General features: G+C 38.1%; 1 protein-coding gene across 4 annotated transcripts in view; it reads right to left on the bottom strand.

Moving 5' to 3' along the window:
* Positions 1–16,050: 16,050 nt before the first annotated feature.
* Positions 16,051–22,007, bottom strand: part of LOC105565514 (tyrosine-protein kinase-like otk) — a 108,732-nt gene continuing 102,775 nt past the window's right edge. For 3 of the 4 annotated variants that reach the window (XM_012018778.1, XM_012018777.1, XM_012018779.1), the window contains 3 exons: positions 20,823–20,975; positions 19,358–19,691; positions 16,052–17,923 (listed from right to left, as the gene is read on the bottom strand). In XM_012018778.1, the coding sequence (XP_011874168.1) occupies positions 17,775–17,923; positions 19,358–19,691; positions 20,823–20,975 (636 nt within the window). In that variant the 3' untranslated portion in view covers positions 16,052–17,774. Of the gene's footprint in view, positions 17,924–19,357; positions 19,692–20,822; positions 20,976–22,007 lie in introns of all 4 variants that reach the window. The other variant, XM_012018780.1, reaches the window with a different exon arrangement.

Raw genomic sequence — 22,007 nt, 5'->3', positions numbered from 1 at the left:
CCCTATTCCTATTGCCTGTGCTTTCCTATTGTGTGATAGGCTTAAGCCTGCTTGTGGCTCATCCGATGTTCCTTTTACACCTAAGGATGATTCTACTTGTGGTTCATCTGAGGGAGTAGTGTAGATAGGCAAAAATTACAGATAAACCACAAGTAGGATCTTAGGTGTAGGGCATAAGGGAGTATCATATATTTTATATCGAGCTTTACAGTGCACTGATCAACAGTAATACATGTATCATAATTATGTTTGAAACGCTTTGATTGAGGGGTAAACCGCTGACCAAAATCATGTACACCAATGCTTACTAATGCCCAGTGAGCATTACCGTATCTATTATCTTATTTCATCTTGTTTTATCTTTTTAGATCTTTTATAATGCTCCACCACAAAAACGCCTAGTAATGCCTAGTAATGCCCGAAACCTGCACACCACAATGCCCTCAGCGGTTTACCCCTCGGCTTCGATATATCAAAATAATGTTGCCAAAAGATGTAGTGAATTAAGGTAACATGTCTTCATTCGATTTGCCCCTCTCTTGTCTAGAGATACTACGATAGTTTCAATTATTTGCTACATCAATATTTCGTAAATAGATAGAAATAGGAAAAATTTGGATAATCGCTTTTATCTCCAGAAAAAAGTGCATATATGTTTCACCAACCATCATTATCTAACGAGAGATAATGGCATGTGCGCAAAGTTTCAAACTTTTAGGAGGTGTCAAACTTCTCTTTCTGGCAGCTATCATTTATCATCACGTTTCGCTATCCATATTATATAAATAAATGATTCACACACACATGCACGTATTAAAAGAGAGCTATGTAACTTTTACAATCGATATTTCAGTATCGAGACACCTCTATGTGAAAAGTATGCAGAAAGATAAATTTGTTTTAGTTTGCAGGTAGATTTAAAAAATGTATTTGTTGTCACACACAGGTCTATAAATATTTTAACTGTTTTGCGTCATCTTGAAACTACAGTGCAATTTTACTTTCACAAAAATTTATAATTTTGTGTCTGCTCAGTATTAAAATTCATATCTCTAAAAAAAACTTGATTTTTAAATTAACCGGTTAATTTTTTAAGTACGATGTGGTGTAGCAATAATGCTGCACAAATATATATTCGAGATATCTCTCATGTTTATACGATTCACAATTTTTCTTCATTCAAGAGAAATATTATCGCGCACGTAATTATATTTAACACATGGAAATGTACTATAATTAAAGTTACATTTTGAGGTTAAAAAGTGTCAAAGCGTAATTGAAATTAAAATTATATTTAAAAAATTAAAAAATGTCGAGGTGTAACTATTATTCGTTTCCTTTTCACTATAATGTAAACTAGACTTCTCACGAAACTTCTTTTTATTGGAAAATCGATTCGATATATCTTCTTTCACAATCACTGGCAAGGAAAATTTTTGAGCTGCGACGCTGCAAGATAATCAGCTATGCAATTTGCGAGATTGTCTACGGAACTTTAAGAGAAGAGATTAAAACATACTCCGCTTCTTTTAAAATAGAGTTTGTGAGGAGAAATTATTACACGTTTATATCTTCTCGAAAAAGAGTTCATTTTTGTGCGGAAGATATTGTACATAGCGTTACATTATACATCACTAATCTCTTCAATCTCTTCTTAAATGTTGCATAAAGAGACATCATAAAACTTTTATTTTTTATCGAATTTTAAATTAGAATTAGAAATGATTTTAAGAGGATTGCCTGAACAAGAATACTGGGAGACAGTTCGTAAAAAAATTAGAAATTTTTGCACATTTCAGATTTAATTACAAAGAAAGAAAGCACATTAAGATAAATTAAAAATGTCATATGATTAAATTTCCAAGAGATCAAGATTTTCGCATCTCGTTTAATGTTTCTTTCATATTTCTGTCAATTGCACGGACGTTCCTTTACGTCGTAGTGCAATACAAGGAAAAAAAAACGTTCATCGCTCAGGGTGTCGAAAGTTTTCCCATCGTTTGGACTTTTAGCGAGTGCTCGCTTGTTGGCAGATTCGCCCCCGCTCCCCTTTACCGCGTTATTTATCGACTGCTTCCGTATGCACATCTTCAAAAACTTCCCTTTTGCATATCTTAACTTTGATTTGAGAGGAGAGAGCCGCGCTGTGTGTGTATCGCTCTTCTCCGGCGCATTCCGTTCTCTCGACCTCCTTACTTCCCTCAACCATCTTATCGCTCAGCTTTATCCTGCAGATACCTCCCTGCTTCGCTAAAAGTTAACGTCTGGAAATCGTGAATTGATTTGAGACAAGCCACTCTTGAAATTTCTAGAACGCAGATATACAAGAGCGAAAGTTTACCGAACTGAAGTTTTTCCCATCTTCCCACGGTGGGGAAAAAATCGAATATCGGTGGCTTTTTCTCAATAAAATTTCATTTGGACATTAATATGATTACCTATTCAAACGAGTAGAAAAAGTAGCAGTATGAAAAATTCATGAAATTTATGAATATTGACTTAGTTTGATTAAATTAATTTTGCGTACAGGATCAAATAATTGAAACTTTTTTACTATTGTATCTGAAGAACACTTTGTGTCTTTCTTTTATTTATTATATTACGTGCTCGTGTAGTAACATAGATAATTGTATAGTGCGCAAATATTGGATTAGAGAGAATAGAGGATCAAAATTTCTGTACAATTTCATTTAAAGTTCTGTAAAAAGAGCGAATATTTTTATTTGCGGGAGATGTTATTTTATTTTACGCAGATTATTAATTATTATTTATGTGTATTTAAAAACTAATATATTTACACGAATGCTTATTAAAAACAGAGAATATTTTAATTTATAGTGTAGAATAAAAACTATTCATTTTATTTCATCAATCTTATATTATTTTTCATTAAATAATCTTATCACTGCGTGGCGTGAAAGGAATTGTAAATAAAACAAAACAATTTTAAGAAGTGTAGTACTCTATGCTTATATTCAAATTGAATATGACAAACTGTGCATGAAACAATGCGTGAAATAAAATAATAATTTTAAAAAATGTAGTGTGAACAGCGGGAGACAGGAAATAGGTGGAAGTGTTTCGTGCCGGTCTCGGGAGATTTCACTTTCTTCTTCGCGTTTCAAGTGGACTATATATTTAGTGTTACCTGCAATATGTATACGTGTGTACGATATGTGTCAGGAATGTGCCACATCGCGGTAGAATTGATCGCACGTAAACATGCACGTACACGCGGAGTTACATAGCTCGGCCGGTTGAGTCCCACTGTACAGGCGCGTAATCCGTTAATGTAGTCATCATTAACGCGAAAATTATGGCGATGCGACCGTGTGTCCGATCAGTGTCATCTTATTGGAGTTTGCCGAGCTCTAATCCGTTACCGGTATACAATCTCGTGGGAAATTAGTTGCAACTATGAGAGAGCGCGACCCCCGGTCGGAATTATTCGCGTTCTAAGCAGGGTATTAGCTTAAATATCGTTTAGTCAGGGAACGGGCAATCAATCATGCACGACGGAGTTTATTGAATTCGTGAATAACGGAGAGAAAAGACATCGGTCATATATAATCGTATAGAATTACACATTGAAGTATATTACTGCGTGTTATCACTCATACTTAATATTTTGATGACTGTGAATATTTTTCAATACAAAAGAAAAATGTCTTGAGATTTAGAAACAGAGGGAGAAGGGAATCTGATGTATTTTAAAAGCAGAATATAATGTATAATAAAACAATCCTGATATAAGATTTTTATACATGGGAATACAAAAGGTTGGTGGCATCCATGGATTCTTTAAACATTTGACTAACACTTTTGCTTTTCTTTATATACAGGGTGAATTAGAGCGGTTGCACTAATAATTACTTTATACAGGGTCCGCCAAAAGTACCGGGACCCCTGAAAATTTCGAAAATTAAGCATTTTAGAAAAAACTGTTTCGAATGAAAGTTGTAGGACTCAAAAGAAGGCATCTGATGGTGACTTTGAACTTGACCTTGAGGTCAAATGTAAAGTTCATTTGATGGTCAACTGGAATTTTTTAAACGGCATCCTCAACTTTTTATTACCTAATTTTGTAGCTTATCTCGAGAGCCAAAACACTATAATAAAGTATTTTTCAGCGTCTTACGATAAATAAGCAAATCATTTTTTTCAATCGACTGTTTTTTTTATAAAATCGCCAGAACTATTACTAAAAAGCATCAGGAACTATAGAACTCGACTGCATGCGATAAGAACTCCCTTTTATTTTTGATCTGCTGGGAAATGATATGCCAACTTCACCGACGCGAAAAAATCGGGAAATTGTCATTTTTAATTGTGTATTATTGGTGTTTATAGACTAACAAAATACTGGCTGGCGATGATAATCATTGTATCGAAAGATTTTATTTGATCACAACAGTAATTTCCGTGTGTCGTATTACGATCGTATTGCTACGTCTGTAACTCGATTTCGGAATTCATATTGATATCATGAAAATTCACAACGGATACTGACATCGCTGATTACCGTTTGCTTAGCGCTATTGGGTTAATTGGGAAATTGGGTTAATGTGACTGATATTTCAACTCCGCTTTGCCGCTCGTCGTACATGGAGCTCGCCTGTATACCGTGGCCTCAGACGCAATTCATTACAATCAGCCGATAATTGTCCAAACAATCCAGCGAACTGAATATTCTCCATCGAATTACCATCTTTAACTAATTACTTCGTCCGCCCTGACTTGTTACACGGTAACAAGAGAAACATCTCCCTCGTCGAATAAACCGGACGCGCGCGACGCAATTAGACACGATTGCGACACGGGGGTAGCTGAAAACTACAATCGAGAGGATTATATCTTAACGCGAGAAAGGGGAACACGACAGTGAATTATTAATTGTTAGTAAAATGGAGGTTGTACGATATCATTTTAAATAGCTAAATAAAATCGGCAAGAGAGAGAGAGAGAGAGAGAGAGAGAGAGAGAGAGAGAGAGAGAGAGAGAGATTACGTAAAATATCTCTATTTTTTCCCATTCAGTTTTTTCTGTGTAAAATGTAAAACAGACAGACGAGGAGCAAACGCCAAAGCAAACAACATTTTATCGATGATTTTTCGTCCGCCGTGTTTTGCCAACGACTTCCCTTGACTGCGTCTGCTACTCTGCTGTTGATGCTCCAACTTGATGTTTTAATCTTATCTGAAGAGACGTCACTGAAATAATATCGATTAGCCGATCAGTGCTGTTGATTCAAAGCGTCTTAATTTTACGCGGTCCAAAGGTGCATCGTCACATATGTATATGTATATCCTGTAATAGTTTATGTGATACAACTAATTGGAGAAGATGCCATTTTTCGGTTGGACTGGATCTTGGTAGTCTAATAACAATATTTCTATGTATGAATTTTCTATATTTTTCCAACTCAGTACTGTGTGCCGATTAATTTGTTTAGTCGATTAATTTAATTGGTTTTAAAATACAGCTTTTTATTGGCACAGTAAGTCCACATACTTTAAATTTAATGTTGCTCGATCTTGTCTGAAGATGCTGTTGACAGACCGATATCTGTGTAGAATTGCAATAGTGCAATCTTACATTTTATCAACATTAGATTGATACATCAACAGCACGTGTAATCGCGGGAGAGATCTTATTAGTAAAATACAACGGATAACAGATCGTCAACAGAGCGTCGTTGCTTTTCAGGGAGCGAAATCCAGAACCGGCGACTAAGAACAAGGACGGAACGGCAGATGCGATAATCCAAATACCTGGTTTACATGCTATCCTATTATCTCGATCCCACGGATTTGAGTGGAGTGCCGCTGTAATATCACGATGTATTTCGATTATACGCCGGACAGTATCTCGCTCCTTCACTTGGTCATGTCATGTGCCGTACTTCGTATCTTAGCATATCTCTCTTCTTCTTTCTCGTGTATTAAAGCCTGTTTTATCCAGTTCTCGTTCTGGCACTTTGAGCATTTGGTTTTATTTCATCTTCGGCAGGCGGCCTTGCCGAAGAGAACCTCCCATCTGGAGGGCTATACCCTTAAAGGGGTGCGTACGGCAAGATACTGTCGTTGGTTGCCACTTTCCTTCGAGAGATTCCGAAAAAAATCAACGGTGTCCGCGGATGTGAACTCGGATTTTTTCGTTCATTTGTTTACTAATTGTAAGCAGCGCGCATTTCTCTGCGCCACACTCGCCACACATTTTAGAATATGATACATTTAAAAGCAGGCTCTCAGTTATTTGATTATCCGTTTCCTCGCCACGAATAGTCACCACGCTTGCCGATCGATGATTCTGAAAATATATCTGGAGTGGATGCGTCCGGTGAATGCTAAAGCATATACGGACATGCCTAATATACACGGACGCCATGGAATTTCCAATCTTGCCGGTGTGGCAGAGAGGGAGGGAGGAAGAAAGAGAGAGGACAGAGAGTATTGAAGTATACGTAGAATTAACGCGCGCGAATATATATATCCTGAGCGTTATATTGGAAACCGATATTCATGACTCCCCGTACCCTCGTGTCCTTGCCACTCTCTCCTCCGGTCTCTTCTTCTCTCATCCGCCTTCTGCGTTCATTTTGTGAGCGTGGATACGTACGTACCCGTACCCATTTCCGTTTCCGACCGTCGGATATCGTCTAAGTTTATCCTTCGATCGTCGGACGTTCGGCGGAACGTTTTAGGGATCTTAAATGGATTACACAGTGTTTATAGATTACCGTGATTGATCCGCGGCTGTTCACGGCTATGAATAGATGGATGATCAGATGGCTGGCGCACGGTTAGATATCTCGGCGAAACCATGTTTGAATAAACCATCGATTATGGCTTCTAAGCGGGGTTGGGAAGTAACTCGTTGCTTGTAACGAAGTTACAGTTACAGTTACTTTTTTTGGTTACTTTACTTTCTCTCCGTCTGCAACTGTAACTTAACTTAGTTACATTTTTTCGATAACTACATCGAGAAAAATACTTTGATTGTATCAACAAGATATGTATGATAGAACGTATTTTAAGTTAAACCTAACAGAATTTCTTGATATCACTATAGGGCTCGATATTTCATAGCCAGAAGTTGGATGGTTTTCACTACACATCTAGTAAATCCTAAAGGAATTCTGTTCATTTTCTAACTAGTTGAATCTACCAGATTTCTAATTAATGCAACTAGATTCTTTTTCAGCGTGGTAACTAATTTAATAGTTACATTAATAATTGCTTTATATATATTTTAAACCTTTACAGATTGTATCAGGCCTTGCATTTGTGCATGGACGCCTTTATCGATGCTTTACAATTCAAATGCAGATTTGATATTTTTATTTTTATTGCAGGAAAGTAACTGCAAAGTAACGATTCGTTACTTTTTGAGTAACTGTAACTGTGACGCGTTACTTTTTAGAATTGGTAACTTGTAACTGTGACTAATTACATTTTTAGTGAAAAAACCTGTAACTGTGACTAGAGACTTTTATAAAGTAATTTTCCCAACCCTGCTTCTAAGCAATGCGCAATAGTCAAGTTTGGAATAATCTTTAAAAAGCAAATTGAAGGGGGGACAAGAAGGCGCGAGTAATTGGTCATCGTTAGTTTTTCGTTGAGAATTCAGTTAGAATTAATATTTAATAATGGTTTTTGTGTCAGAATTACCTGTATTTTTGCGCTAAGAATCGGTCTTGAATACGAAATAAAGAATGATATGAGTTACAGAGGTGAAAAATCACAAAATATACCTATTAAATATCAAAGTGAACATTTCGAGCATTACGTTACACGCGAAATCAGTCGGGATACAAAGCGAATCAGCCGGTTAATGTAGGCGAAACAAGCTAAAAGCCTTAACACAAACGTATCCCATTAAACGAAACATCCATATCGATCAGTATTCACCACGGATCTATCCATCAAATTACGCAGCAACGTAACATATGTTCGCGTGTCTATAATCCGATGGTTTATCAATCGACTCGTGTTGACTAATGTAATGACCCGCCATTGCATTACAAACGGAATGTGATCCTATATCTCTTTCGCTTTCTCCAACTGCACAAAGTAAGATCAGAGGTGGAGAGCGCGCAAAGGACGATAATCATCGAAACAAAAATCGGATAGCCGAGATCGCCTGACCGCGGGCCATCGTTTGTCGCGTCGATTTACACGATATGTATAGAATCCCCATAATCTGGTCAGTCGGCAAAATTCTGCGAGACAGAAAGATACATTCGCTATTTCTTTCTTTCATCTTCCTCCTCTTTCTGTTTCTTTCTCGCTTTCTCTTTCTTTCTTCCGGAAGTTGCCAGAAATAGAAGTTGACGTACACTGACCAGACTCTTGAGAGCTTATAATGTAAGAACGTAAGGTGAAACATTTCCGTGGATGCGCACTTGTCCAATTAATGGCGATTCTTTGACCAATCCGAAATTTGCCCCAAACCGCAAATTATTGCGGTTGAATGCAGCATCCATTGAACAATTTGCCTAAGAAATGATCATTATGCACCACGTTTCACTTTATATTCTTCATTATGGTCAGAGCGACGCTAAAATAAGCAGTCGCGACTTTCGAACTTGTGTAACCACGGCTCAACTTCGTTCGTCATTAGGAAATGTTCCAGGTTATTTTGCTTGCGCCACTGTGTTCGTTGCGGGTGCATTTCCGGGTTTTTGTCGTGTACGCCACCGCAGGGTTTTAATACGAGTGGCACGGTATTTTTCGGATACGGTTGACTATGAGCGGCACGTTATAGGGTCATTGGTTCCTTTCCTCATCGATTGCGCGTTTTATTTCCATCCGCTTTTCCAAGCGAGCGTGAAATTCCGTATTTCACGGAAAACGTGACCTGACGGGAATTTCGCGGCGCATCGCTGCGCCACCGCCGCGATATCCGAGTCTTTCAACAATAATTAAACAGGTCGTGTATAAAAATAATCCGAATTGCTCTTCTTCGCGCGTTTTAATTGACAATTGAATGCGTTAATTGATTATAATATTAGATTACTAATAATATATTCGGCGTTTCTTTTTTTGATAAATGGAAATATCGTTTACACAATTTTATGCACGTGACTTGTAATAATAATTAAAATAAACGCAATTTTCATTTTAGCAAATCTTTATTCAGCGCCGACTCAATATTAAATTTGCAATCGAATATTAAATTTACAATCAAATCGACTCGAGTTGTTCCACATCCCTTTTTTCAGTACACACGTATATGAAGAGAAAATCATCTCCTTGCCGTTACTCGTCCGCGACGAGTAAAACATCAAAGAAAATCCGTGTTTTTCCGCGATTTCCCGAATAATTCAATCGGGATCGATAATCGCGTAATTGATTGTTTCCCCTGGCGCTCCGCTGACTCGAAACTCGGAATCGATATCTTGAATCGCGCACGTGCTCTGTCACTTTGCGCCCGCACACGTATACCGTAGAACAATAGCGGTGTGTTGTGTTGCCTTTCCTGTCAGGCTCGGCTGGAGCTTCCATTCGCCCTGGACGGCCCACGGGAAATAAAGCACTTTGGCGTGTCGTCGCTGATGGAGACAGAGCAGAACGAGGAGGAACAGGGGCGGGGGACGGGACGTCGGGGGAAACGAAGGACGAAGGACGAAGGACGACGCGGGCTGGCAGGTACCGGCAGCGGCGCATCAAAACTAATGAGCACGGTCGTGTTTTATGCTCGTTATGTCGCCGGAGAGATTGGCACGGCCGTAAATCTCCGAGATAAGTCTTTCGCAAATTCTGATCACGGTAAAAGCCTGATTTCCGGCGAAAAATCCGGGTTGGGATGCGCGAGATTTAAGGATAAGGAACTGGGCGCGAGGGTATGCAGAGGCAGAGTTCATGCTAGCATTCGAAAATAAGACAACCCGTCGTCGTTTTACCCTCCCGCTGAACTTGATAAATTTTGCAAACGCACTCGGAATTACAGCGTATCCTTTTTGTCTTGCTATGTTCCTAAACACATTGTAATGTACATTTTTTTCTTAATATTTTATAGGACGATGAGGTGATACAAATAAAATTTGAGACGGACAAGATTAACACCGTTAAAACTTGGTAGTTAAAACAAGTCGTCGCACGTTAAAAGTATATTTTCTTTCAAAGTACACTGATAAAAAAATATCTTAATCCAAAAAAATATTACTTTCCTCAAGAAAAGTATTCATTAGGTGGCTCCTAATAGCTGATTAACTTAAATTAAAAAAATTATAAACAAATTAAAACACGCATTGCTTTAAGTATTTATTAAATATCGAAGAATAGATCATTTTAAATTAAAACATTTTTATTTTAATTCTATAAAATGTTTACTAAGGTGTAATTTTCACCGCGAAGAAAATTGAATTTAAGTAGATTCTAGTTATATTTTGATATAGGTGAGATGTTTGTAAAAAGGGTCAGCTAGATTGTTTCGCTAAAGTAGAGCTACAATATTGAAAATTGAGAAGATGATAGTTAAGGAATGCCCAACTAATTCAAAGTCAGCAGTCATCTCGTCAGGACCGAGAGGAGTTCTTTCTTATTAGGATGCTCTAGGAAAGAGGCTTGATTAAACCACCAAGAACACTGGGGAGAGGAGAAGTGAGACGTGCACTTAAAACGAGTTAAATATTATCTATGTAATTAAGTTAAATCTTTCTATTAAAGTTAAATATTGTCTATGTAATGTATTATATAATGCATAAAACTAATAATCTCTTTCTCTCAGCTGAACGGCAAATATTCAAAGAGATGAGATGCGCTCCTCGGTTTCGAACAGATAGAAAGGAATAGAAAGATCACATGCAGAGAGAGAGAGAGAGAGAGAGAGAGAGAGAGAGGGGGGGGGCAGAGGGCACGTGGAAAGAGAGACAGCGATGGAGCGAGCGTGGCACGAGTGTCGGAATTCATATCACGGAGATATAACCATCTCGAACAACGGGATGAAATCCATTTCCGAGATTGGCGACTATCGATTGAGGCGTTTCGGGGGACTCTGCTCTCGGCGCCGCCACCGCATTTTACTCTCTAATTTCGCGATAATTAGCTGAAACGCTCGTTAATATCGGCGACCAGGCTACGCCGGCTGCGGTTTTCGGTTCGAGCGTTAACAAGCTTCCTCTTCCTGCGCCATTCGTTCTCTCCCTCTCCGCCATCCTCTCGCCGCCACGTCCGCCCATTACTACTCTTCCGCGCGCGCAGACGTCCGCTTCCGCCAGCGGCACCGCAGCTCGTGTCCTCCGCTCGATAGCTGTTGTGACTTCTCGAGCTGATTTGCATTATTTTGCGAGTATTCAATCTACTCAATCCTAAGCGGATATTTAATTCCAAAGGGAATTATATAGGACGTGATTTACATGTTTTAATTAATTAATGGGCTCTTGGTATTCCACGTGAGATGTGGAATTAGATGTAATTGAAAGAATACAGTTTAATCGTATTTTCCCTTTCTATTACACGGTCGGTCGATTTGCTAGAATTATTTTTTTCGGTTGATCGAATTTTCATTAACATTCCAAGGTTTCTATTCGATTTGCAACATTTGTTCCGCATGGAATTGCGATTGTTCGCGACAGCGCGCAGAGCACGGGAAAGAAATCGGGATGCGAGAATTAATAGAAACGTACAAGTATCGCACGTGTGATTAATGCGACTATTGTATCAAGCGCCCTGCGACGCTCAGGACCAAACGAATGAGTGTTAATAAACTTAAGTATCCCTACGCGAGGTCCATTTATCAGCTCGATTTATTTCTTCTTTTCGACTTCCATTTTCTTACGTCTCTGCGCCACTTTATCCACGCTGGCTACATAATCCTCGCCTGTAATAAGATGGAAGGATAAAAAGATCTTCGTCGCCGAATCGTAAACTAAACTTTTCTTTTACAAGCTCTCTTGCGTTCCGCGCCACGAGCTTCGCTCGAAAGGGACATATTGAAATGAGCGAGCTTTAACAGCGGGATTAATCTCGCCGGCGATAGCTTGTTTTATGGGCGAACACACAGCGAACCGGTCTCCACCATAAGTGTATTCATATCGAGGGCGAGGACTCGAACATTCTGCCCGCCCGTTCGTTTATTACTCTCGGAAGTACTTCTCGGGTCGCGTAGCTTTTCAATTAAGTCAAGCGCGCGCGCCCGCGCGCGCGCGCACACGCGGGTACCGTCGCGTTAAACCCGCGTGCTCGTTTCAATTAAACCTGTACGCGCTAATAGAGTCTGGTGAATAGTACTTTCGGCTTTCCGCTCGAAAAGTCAAGCCGATTTTTTTTTTATATCCGCTCTCGTCGGTGATATCTCGCCTCGTTTGCAGGGCTTTTTGCCGTTTCGGGAAAAACGCGCCGTATTTCGGCGCGCCCTGCGCCTCCACGCGAAAACTCGGACTCGATTGAAAATTAAAAGAAGCCTTTTTTTGAAATTATTTTTAATACGGTGAAATACGAGTAGGTCCCTCTCGCTGGAAATGGCTCTGTACCGTAGACAAAAGTCGTGGCGCCGCTTAATTTTCGAGAAACTAATTCAAATATACCCGGGATATAACAATAAGTGTCTTCGGAGCTGGAAAAAGCAATGGCTCCAACTTTCAAAGGCATTTTCAATTAATATCTTAATCATAAATCTTGATACCCAAGTCACGCGAGCGCCCTACGGAAACTCGAGACGTAATAAGCGCGAATGCAAACAATATGTATGCCACGACGGCGAATTTCATTATATTTTTTATTGAAAATGTTAGAAATATAGGGGAGGAATATACGATAAATAATAGTAATATGGAAATCTGAATGCACCGTTTTAAATATTCCATCTTTCATCTTTGTATGCGAGTAGGAATACGCTAAGAAAATGAATGAGATCGTTCCGCTCCGTTCCGTAATATTTGCATAAATTAAAAATGCGAGGAATTTTTCATCTTTATGAGATGCGCAGTTTCGTCTTTCTTTCTTTCCGCGTCTCCCTCCCCCCCTGTCTCTCTCTCGACGTTTTGTTAAGATAAGCGTATTTGGATTACGATCTTAGTTTAGTACATGTCCCGCTTCTCCCAACGGTATATAAAAGGAGTTTCCCATTAGGTGGATTTGCCATGACAGATAACATCCTGATTCCGGAGCACTGAAGGTGACTCTGGGAAAAAAGTGAGTGACACGATCATTCATTTAATTAATCGAGCTTCTGTTACCATTGAACAATGATGGCGCGCATTGTACCGAGCTGTCCAGATCCATCGGATTGTCCATCGTTCGGCTAATGGTATCAATTACGACGAGACGGTTCTTTTTAATGGACTCCTTTACGTAGTAGATGGAATTAAATAATATGAAAAGGCAAGGTAGACGTTGTAGTTGCAAAATTTCGAGATATCTTGTTTCACGCGACAAAAAGTGTCCCGTCTAGTTAATGAAAGTATCTTAAGAGCCGCTGAAAAGTTTATGTATAATTGATATTATTTTAAAGATTATCTTCTATCAAGAGATAGAGAAATAGCTTTATATTATGCCACTCGATACAAAACTGTGATAATCGCGTGAATTTTGCATTGTTAAAGGAAATAATATTTTTTGCACAAAAAAGCAGTATATATAATATTATTTTACAGTTTTCATATATTTTTTAGATATTCAAAAAATATGTTATATTATCTACTGCAATTATCGTACCTTCGTAAAATATTAGGTTCAACAAACTTTACCACAAAATAGAATAAAAGTTCTTGGGAAACTGCATATTTCAGCGTCACGTATCTCAATAAATTTTTAGATGTATGCAGACATTTTTTTAAGTGCATATTTGTATCGATTACGGAAGTAGAGAAAAAAGAGCGAGAGAGAGAGAAAGAGAGAGACAAAAACAGATCACAATTGCAAACTTTCTAGTAGTTTTACTCTTGCGATCAAACGACAATTAAAGTCGTTAACTTAAATAAGAAACTAATCGCACGCCGTGCGAGGGGAAAATCGCTATCAACGGGACCCGAAAGACAAACTGTTCGCGAACTGTTCTCTCTCTGGAGGATAAATCGTTCAAACAAGAATTAAATTTTCCCGAAAATTCTCGACGACCCGAGCGAATCGCGACCGAAACTTATCGGATGAGTAAGTCGACGATTAATATTTTCCGCAGCAATGACTCCTTGTCGTATCGCGAAAGCAATCAAACTCACCTTTCACGAGGACTCGTGTTAAATACAAGCGGAAGAGTTTAAAGCAAATGAATTTAATAGAATTTTTTCGGTTGCATTTATTTGCCAGAAATCGTTAACACCAGCTCTAAAAGTCCATCAGTGCGTTATCACTGAAAACAGTTATAAGTATAGCACTGAATTATTTAGTGCTATGCTTGTAACTGTGAATCAGTGAATAGTCACCGTTATCAGTGATAATCCACTGATTGACTTTTAGAGAGTAATTAGTCAATTATTTGCTAGGAAGTTATCAGTATAATTATTTGCCAGGAATGGATGAAAGGAATTGATTGGATCGAATTCCTTTATGCGTCTGTTGAATCACCGAGCGATCTCAATCCGCTTTCTATTCTATTCCCATCAGATATATGTATTAGATACTAGATACCCGGAGATATTGGCGTTGTACGTAAATCACATCCCACAACGTTGATCGATAATTATCAAACGCTTTGTGTCACGATAGAGCGCGTTCAATCCTGCGAATATCTTCGTTATATGTCGAAGGCACTCGAGGCGAAGAGGGTTATTACATTCCCCGCTTGGCGAGAGCGAAACGTCTCGGTTTGTATCGCTATGACACGCGACGGCCCGTCTTGCAGCCACCGCCAAGCAGACTCCGTGATACAAGGCGACATTATATCACGATATTAAAACACAGTTGGTGACACACTTAGCGCCTCTCGCGTTAATGAAACCGCGGAAGCAGCTTGAAACCGAAAATGTAACTGTAATTATCGTGTGACCGTAATTGCGCCAACGCTTCATCGACGCGTGATGTATCCTTAATTTGCGAAATTAACCGGAAACCCCCGGCGCACGAATCGAATACCGGGTGAATCTGGATCTAACGAGTCCTCAGCGATGCAATTGCACGTTATAATTATAAGTTGGCGTGTAATTAAAATTTATCGGTCGTTCTAAACATGAAATTCCGATCCATTTGAAATACATTACGGTGAGATGAATTGTAACATATTTAATAGCTAATCGAGTAAAACTAACTACGGTTAAATAGAGACTTCTACATTTTTATCAATTAATGATAAATAACTCTTAAAAATTTGTCATTTTTCTGCAAATTTGCAACTGTTTCGTCTCGTCTAATACGCGAATGACGAATAATAATTGTTCCTTAACACAACATCTTTCCCTTGCCTAAGACATTTTATTGTTATGTTCGAATTTATACGAGTAGCTACGATTTGACAAACGAGCGAAACACTCGAAGTTTTCTTTTCAATCATGGGTTTTCAACTTACTTTCACTTGTAGACGCTTGTCGGAATTTATCGATAAATTACACGGAAGTTTTCGAAGCGTTTTAAGTTGGATTACTTTATCTGAGTGTTGGATTGTTTTGAGCGATTGCTATTCTTTCGTAACTTGCTATTCTGTTGTTTCGCGTGTTTAATGAAGTTTAAACACTAGAGACAAAACGTAATTCTATCGACAAATTATATATTTATAAAACAACTAATTATATCTACTTAGTATGTTTGTTAATTATTTTTACTTACCTCTTCAAAATACTAACAACACATCCTTCTCTAATTATAAGATGTTTTCTAATTATTATTGTTAATCCTGTTTAACAAATATTGATTTGATTTTAATAAAATTGCGTAAAAAATAAACAAAATTTTAATGATAATCTTTGTAAAAAATAATTTTTGAAAGATTAAAACAACAAACCTTTATCGAGTTATTGAAATACTGTTTTTAAACACTGGGTTTGAATTTATTATTTTGTGAAATAATGTTTTCCTACTCGCCATTTGATATTCGTCTTTTTGTTATTCTTAATAATTGTATTCTTCATACTTCCAATATTTTGGTCTGTGTGCATTTTGATATTCGCTCAAATGGCATCGTTAATGTTAAAAGTAGTAATACTGTTGTAAGTTTTAACAATTTATTACGAGCCATTTCATTAGACTGTACATTTCAATTCCATATGTAATTCCTTTGTTTTAATAATATAATTTAATTATACTTACTTAACATCATGTATGATTTAAATACTTCATCTAATAAATTCTGTAAAAGTAGAACATTTTATCTCATATTTTTATAATGTAAAATAACATATTTAAAAATTTATTTTTAACTTTTATTGGCAATACATTTTCTTGAACTTACTGATTAGGGAATGTTAATATATTTATTCAATTTGCATAACGACAATATTGTATATTGCACACATATGAAATAAAATGACTTCAACGCTGATACATGCTTTCTAATATACAGCAAATACAAGTATTGTAAAGAATCAACTTTGGAAGTATGCGCGTGAGTCGTGCGGGTAAACATATTTCTTTTATTCCTGATTAAATCGAGTTGCGAATTGGCAGTTTATTTATGGATACGATTTTGAGTGTGAATCTGATTCTATGATTCGCACTGACAAGTCTTTTTAAAAATCTTTACTTGAAATTCAAATGCACGCATCCGTATATGAGATAATTTCATTATCTTACTATAATATTTACAATGCCAAATTGCGAGAGTTTATTATCATCAACATTGAAAGCTAACGTTGAACCGACGGTTCTAAGCGCAACTTTTGTTTACAGAACTCAATATCCCATTTGCATTAAACTGCTTGCTAGAAACTTGCCAAACTATAAGGGGCAAATAATACCTGATTCCCATGATGAAATGTTGTCTGCCTCACGACGAGATTTCATCGCGAAGATGTAATACATCTGGGATTGTAATGCTCTACGAAATGTAAAGATGTCGAAAAAGATTTTTAATTTCGCCAGAGTTCAAGAATTCGTTTAATATATATATATATTGCTAGGTCACGATTGTTCTCTGTTATTTTTACCGATAATATTATAAAAAAAGATTAACGTCTTGTCCTATTCCCTTATATTAAAATTTCTTATCGACATACATTTCCGAATATCTGGAAACGCAGAAAAGATTGACAATTTTGTACTGAGAGAAAAAGAAAATAAGTAATATTCCTAGCTCATAAGCGGTCAATAAAATCTCGTCTTTGAAGATATTATAACATAATCAGAGCCGATAAGTTTTCGCGGAAAAAAACTTTTGTTTTAATGCACGAGAGTTTATGATGACCAACGACAACAAGGCAGCAAGTTGGTTCTTGAAGTTCGCGAACAAATTCGCCCACGTCGAAAGACGACCAAATCTCATTCCACGAATATTATTCACTCGTTACGAGTTCAAGCGGAGTTTCTATCAAGCAGTGTCACTTGAATAAGACGTTTCTTTAAACGAAAGTTACATGATTACGTGAAACTTCGCAGTCCTCCTTAGATTTCGCCACTGGGGATACAGGTTCTCGGAAAACTGTCTGCAGTTGAATCCTCTCGCTTTAAGTTTACTCGCAAATAGGTTTTTCTTTGATCCCACGCGGAATCTGTCACATTTTCCTCCGCGAACCTTTGGGTTTCGCCCCGCATCGCCAGAGCGAGACGTGAAATGAGCTAAGGATCACAATGTACGTGAATTCGACAAGGCGTTGTAAACCGCCGAAAAAAAGTGCGAAATATTTGAACTTCTCTCAACGAACTTTGCCAAAAAGTCTCGATATTTGCCAATCACATTTGCGATAGTCACGTGGCGTGGCAGACGAGAACCTGGAAGCACTGTCTTACATCTGCAATAATCAGGAGAGCCACGAGGATCAGTATGGTGCTGCTTGACGTAGCCGCCGTGGAATTTCGCCGATCGCCTCCGTGCATGGCCGCCGGTTTCTCCTCCTCTGCGAAAATAGTTGAGATTCTTTGATAGGATCCAACGCGAGCGAGAGAAAAGCAACTGGGCGCGAAGAGAAAAGTATCTAGCTACATTTTCGCAGCTTATTTTCTACCGATTGCACTCTACTGAAGATACGTCGTATAAGCATTGGCAAATTATTGTTTCTTGAATTACAGTACGTTAGGCAAAAAGCAAGCAAAATATTAATAAAGTAAGGCATTAATTTGCAATAATAATGCGGCATTTAAATTAATTAAAGAAATAGCTCGTTCGTACAATGAAAAAAATTCTCGATGACTAGAAGAATCTTTATTTGTTCGTTCACTAGTTATTAACGTGTGTACGCATTTATATTGCAAGTGTATATTTCCTTGCTAATATATGAAAAGCTTTAAATTTAATCGTCCATTGCCCCCGGAATTGAGTAACCGAAGTAGAATACTGATTAACCTTCCCTGCTAAGACTAAAAAAATGAGCGGTCCTATCCACGATCCTCCGAGATTGAGGATTGTTCGCGGATTTTACGCCCTATAAAGTGCGCCCTGTACTTTGGCAACGTCTGTTTTTACCCGAATCCAGATTTCACGCGTATATACGTGAAAGCGTAAGTAAATGTCTTAATGGTCCGTGGAGAAAGGATGTTTAGTTCTCAGCGGCTCTGATGATCGGCGAGGAAGATTTTTTTTCAAAAGTTGAAATGGAAAGAGAATGCAATAAAATCGACGGGGTATAAAAATGATGCATTCTTCAATACCGCGATGAACGGCCGACATAAAATCAATAAGCATAAATATTTCACGCGTTACCTTCACGTTTCTATTATTGTATTTCAATCTACATCTAATCATTATAGTTATACTTGAGAAAACAGTAGATGAAAGTCCTCTGTTATGAGATAGGATTCTAATACGAGCTAGTTTTCAACGTCCAAATTCAATTACAAATCTTTTTTCTCAACGATTACACGATCTAAAGCCAACGGCACACGATACTATTTTTCTTACTGGATTGCTTACGAGATCCAATAAGGATTCAGAGTTTTAGATCAGGTGACTTAAAGCTAAATCCTGATTGGCTCTCGTAAGCAATCCAGTAGGAAATGTAGTATCGTGTGCCGTTGGCTTAACAATCAATTTTTCACTAAACAGATTTCACTCCAAGGGCAATAAATTCATGATGGAACCAACAGATGACGCCTATTAATTTAGCAGAAACTCTGCTATCTCACATTAGAATCCTATCTCATAAGAGGGGGGACTTTCTTCTATATTTATTCACTTCATTGTGATTAAGTGCCAAATATTCAATTGTAATGATGATTAACGGTGTTATGTATTATTACCACATTTATTGTCTAGTTCTAGTTGATCTGTGTATTAGAGGAAATTACTTAAATATTGAGGAATCGGAAGATCAATGAGTCGGACAATTGCTCACCTTCGATGACGTGTATCATGATGTGGGCCGGCCTGGCGTTGTTCGGCGAACACGTGTAATTCGCGCCATGTGAGAGCTTTACCTTTTCTACGACGAGCACGGAGCCGTTTTCCCTAAGCTCGAACCTAACGCCGGGCTCGTTGTCGTAGTTTATCATGCGCGCCTCGCGATACCAGAACACGTAGCTGGGTGGTTCTGCAGCCGCCATCAGCTGGCACTCCAAACGCAGGCTGGTTCCCTGCTTCACGTGAAGATCCGGTCCACCCGGTATCACCGAGTACGCCTCCGTGATGTTCAGTCGCACGAATCGCTGCTGCATCGGTGCCGTCTGGATCTGTTTTGCCAGAGCATCGCGAAACGAGAACTATGATTTATAAAATATACTGTCCTTTAAGTACATATATGTTATACATATGTATTTGTCATGATATCCGCTATCATGCGATAGAAGGTCCGAGAAAGAATAAAACAGCACGCAAAAGTAAAAACCACAATAGAATTCTAGCGATGTTACATATCGTATTACATATTAACTTAATTGTAGTATAATTAAGCTAATATGTCACATTAAGAGAGACGCTCAACAGGTTCCCTACAAATAACAGCTCCCTATCGAGGAAACTGTTATTATATATTTGATAGGTTCGACACATTAAATGTATTACCACTGTCTGGCCACGATCGGTTTCCACTACTGATTGAGCCGGTAAACACCAGCCGTTTGATGCATGCGGCCAGCAGTAAAGATCGGTGCAACGTGAACTCGGCAATTCTCCCGCTTGTTATTTTTTATGGTTGAAAAACTCCGTTTTACGGAGAGAGGAGAAAAATTGCGTTTGTTAAGAATCAGCCGATAGCAATACTTGTCGAAATAACTCACGTTGCTTTTTGAAATTGGATGTCTTTGTAGGGGGGGGGGGGGAGACAATTGTTTTGTATATCAAACTATAACTTTCGTCATCAGTACAATATCACAGTGTAAATTTATACTACGATGATTATATTTTGATATTAAATATTACTTAAGGAGAGATATTTCTTTTTAAAGTTTCGAAACTTAGAATAATCTTCAAGTGGAATAATTGCTTTAATTTAAATTAATGAATTAATTCTCGGCAAATTACAAGTTTTGAGTAAATTGCAAACTAATTTTATGCACAGAAAATTGATAAATGATAAATGAAATCTATTAAAGTGTCATTATAGAATGTTTGGGTGAAGATATATCAATTCTCACAATTTTCAAATGTCTTCAAAATTGCCAAAATTTTATGGACTATATAAAAGTTATATTTAAGTTTATAGTTGAATTAAGAAAACTACATTTCAATGTATATTTGTATGCCTAATTTTTTTAACGAGTAATATTTCACAAAGACAATGCATGTCACAGTACGATTGCAATTTAATTCATTGCCCTATTTATTTGGGAATAGCGCATTTTCTTGTGAACATCACTTATTACCTGACACTCGTAAAGACCCGCGTCTTCTTGCTTGACATTCTTAATCAGTAGATTCCAGCCAGGACCGTTTGCGACAACGAAACGTGTATCTATGGAATGTGTGTCTCTACCCAATGTGAGCAGTTGTCTGTCTTTTCGTCTGATCCACGTTACCTGAAATATGAGTTTTATTTGTCAAATTCGCTGTTCCTTGTTAAGCGTTTTGGAATAAATCATCTCAAGTGCACGGAAGATAACGCGAGTAAGATTAAAAGGTGACGTAGATCGAGATGAATGTACATCGTAGCGTGCAGGATATAATGGAAATTTGCTATGGTAATGTTCTTTTCTCTATGCGTACATGCGTTAGTTAATCTAACGCGCTATGTCACGCGCAATTTTACAAACCATCCCAGATTTTACGGACTCGGTCGATTATCATATTTATAAAACACCTCGCGTTCCCACCGAACTTGACGTAATTCCGTGGTTTAGTTACCGAAAGGGGGGAAAAATGGCGAGCTGCGAATTAAATTCAAAATAAATAAAATAATCCAGAGACGCCCGCAACCTTTTTGCATTATTTATTTGCACGCCAGCAAAGCGCGCAACCGCCTTTGGCGAAACGACCCAGATCCGTACGTATTACTTTGCCGGCACTCGATTAAATTTTCAACCCCGCGACGTTCTCGCAAGCAATAGGGACAAGAAGTATCTGCTTGACAGATCTTCTGAAATATCCGGCGCGATACTTTGCTAGAAATATATTGCGTGAGTCTCGCTCTGTTGACTTCAAAGATAGACATCGACGGTTATTTATGGAAAATGTCACCAAGATAGAAATAGATCTTCCGCGGAATTTCAAGATATTCTTGTGCGTCAGTGAGAAGTCCTTCCCTCGCGAATATATATATTTACTGCAGATATTATATTTTGTTCAATACCTGAATCGTTAGGTGCTTTTCGTACCGTACAATAAGATCCCGCATTATGTATTGTACTTTATGATAAGAGAACGCTTTCGAGTGCGCGCGCTATCTTTGCGTTCACGGTTATCTCGCGCCCGTTGTCGCTACGAGGAAGTCAGCTGCGAATTATTTTCAAAACCACATTCGACAACGTGTTTTCTTTTTCTCGCCAAGGGAAATGAAATCTTTTTTTGGGTAGATCGCGAGCCCGGAGTACCGAAACGTCCAATTTCTAACG

This window comes from Vollenhovia emeryi, unplaced genomic scaffold, assembly GCF_000949405.1.
Source record: "Vollenhovia emeryi isolate VEMERY1.0 unplaced genomic scaffold, V.emery_V1.0 DF939151.1, whole genome shotgun sequence".
Taxonomy (NCBI): domain Eukaryota; kingdom Metazoa; phylum Arthropoda; class Insecta; order Hymenoptera; family Formicidae; genus Vollenhovia; species Vollenhovia emeryi.
This window is presented reverse-complemented; position numbering and strand designations above follow the sequence as displayed.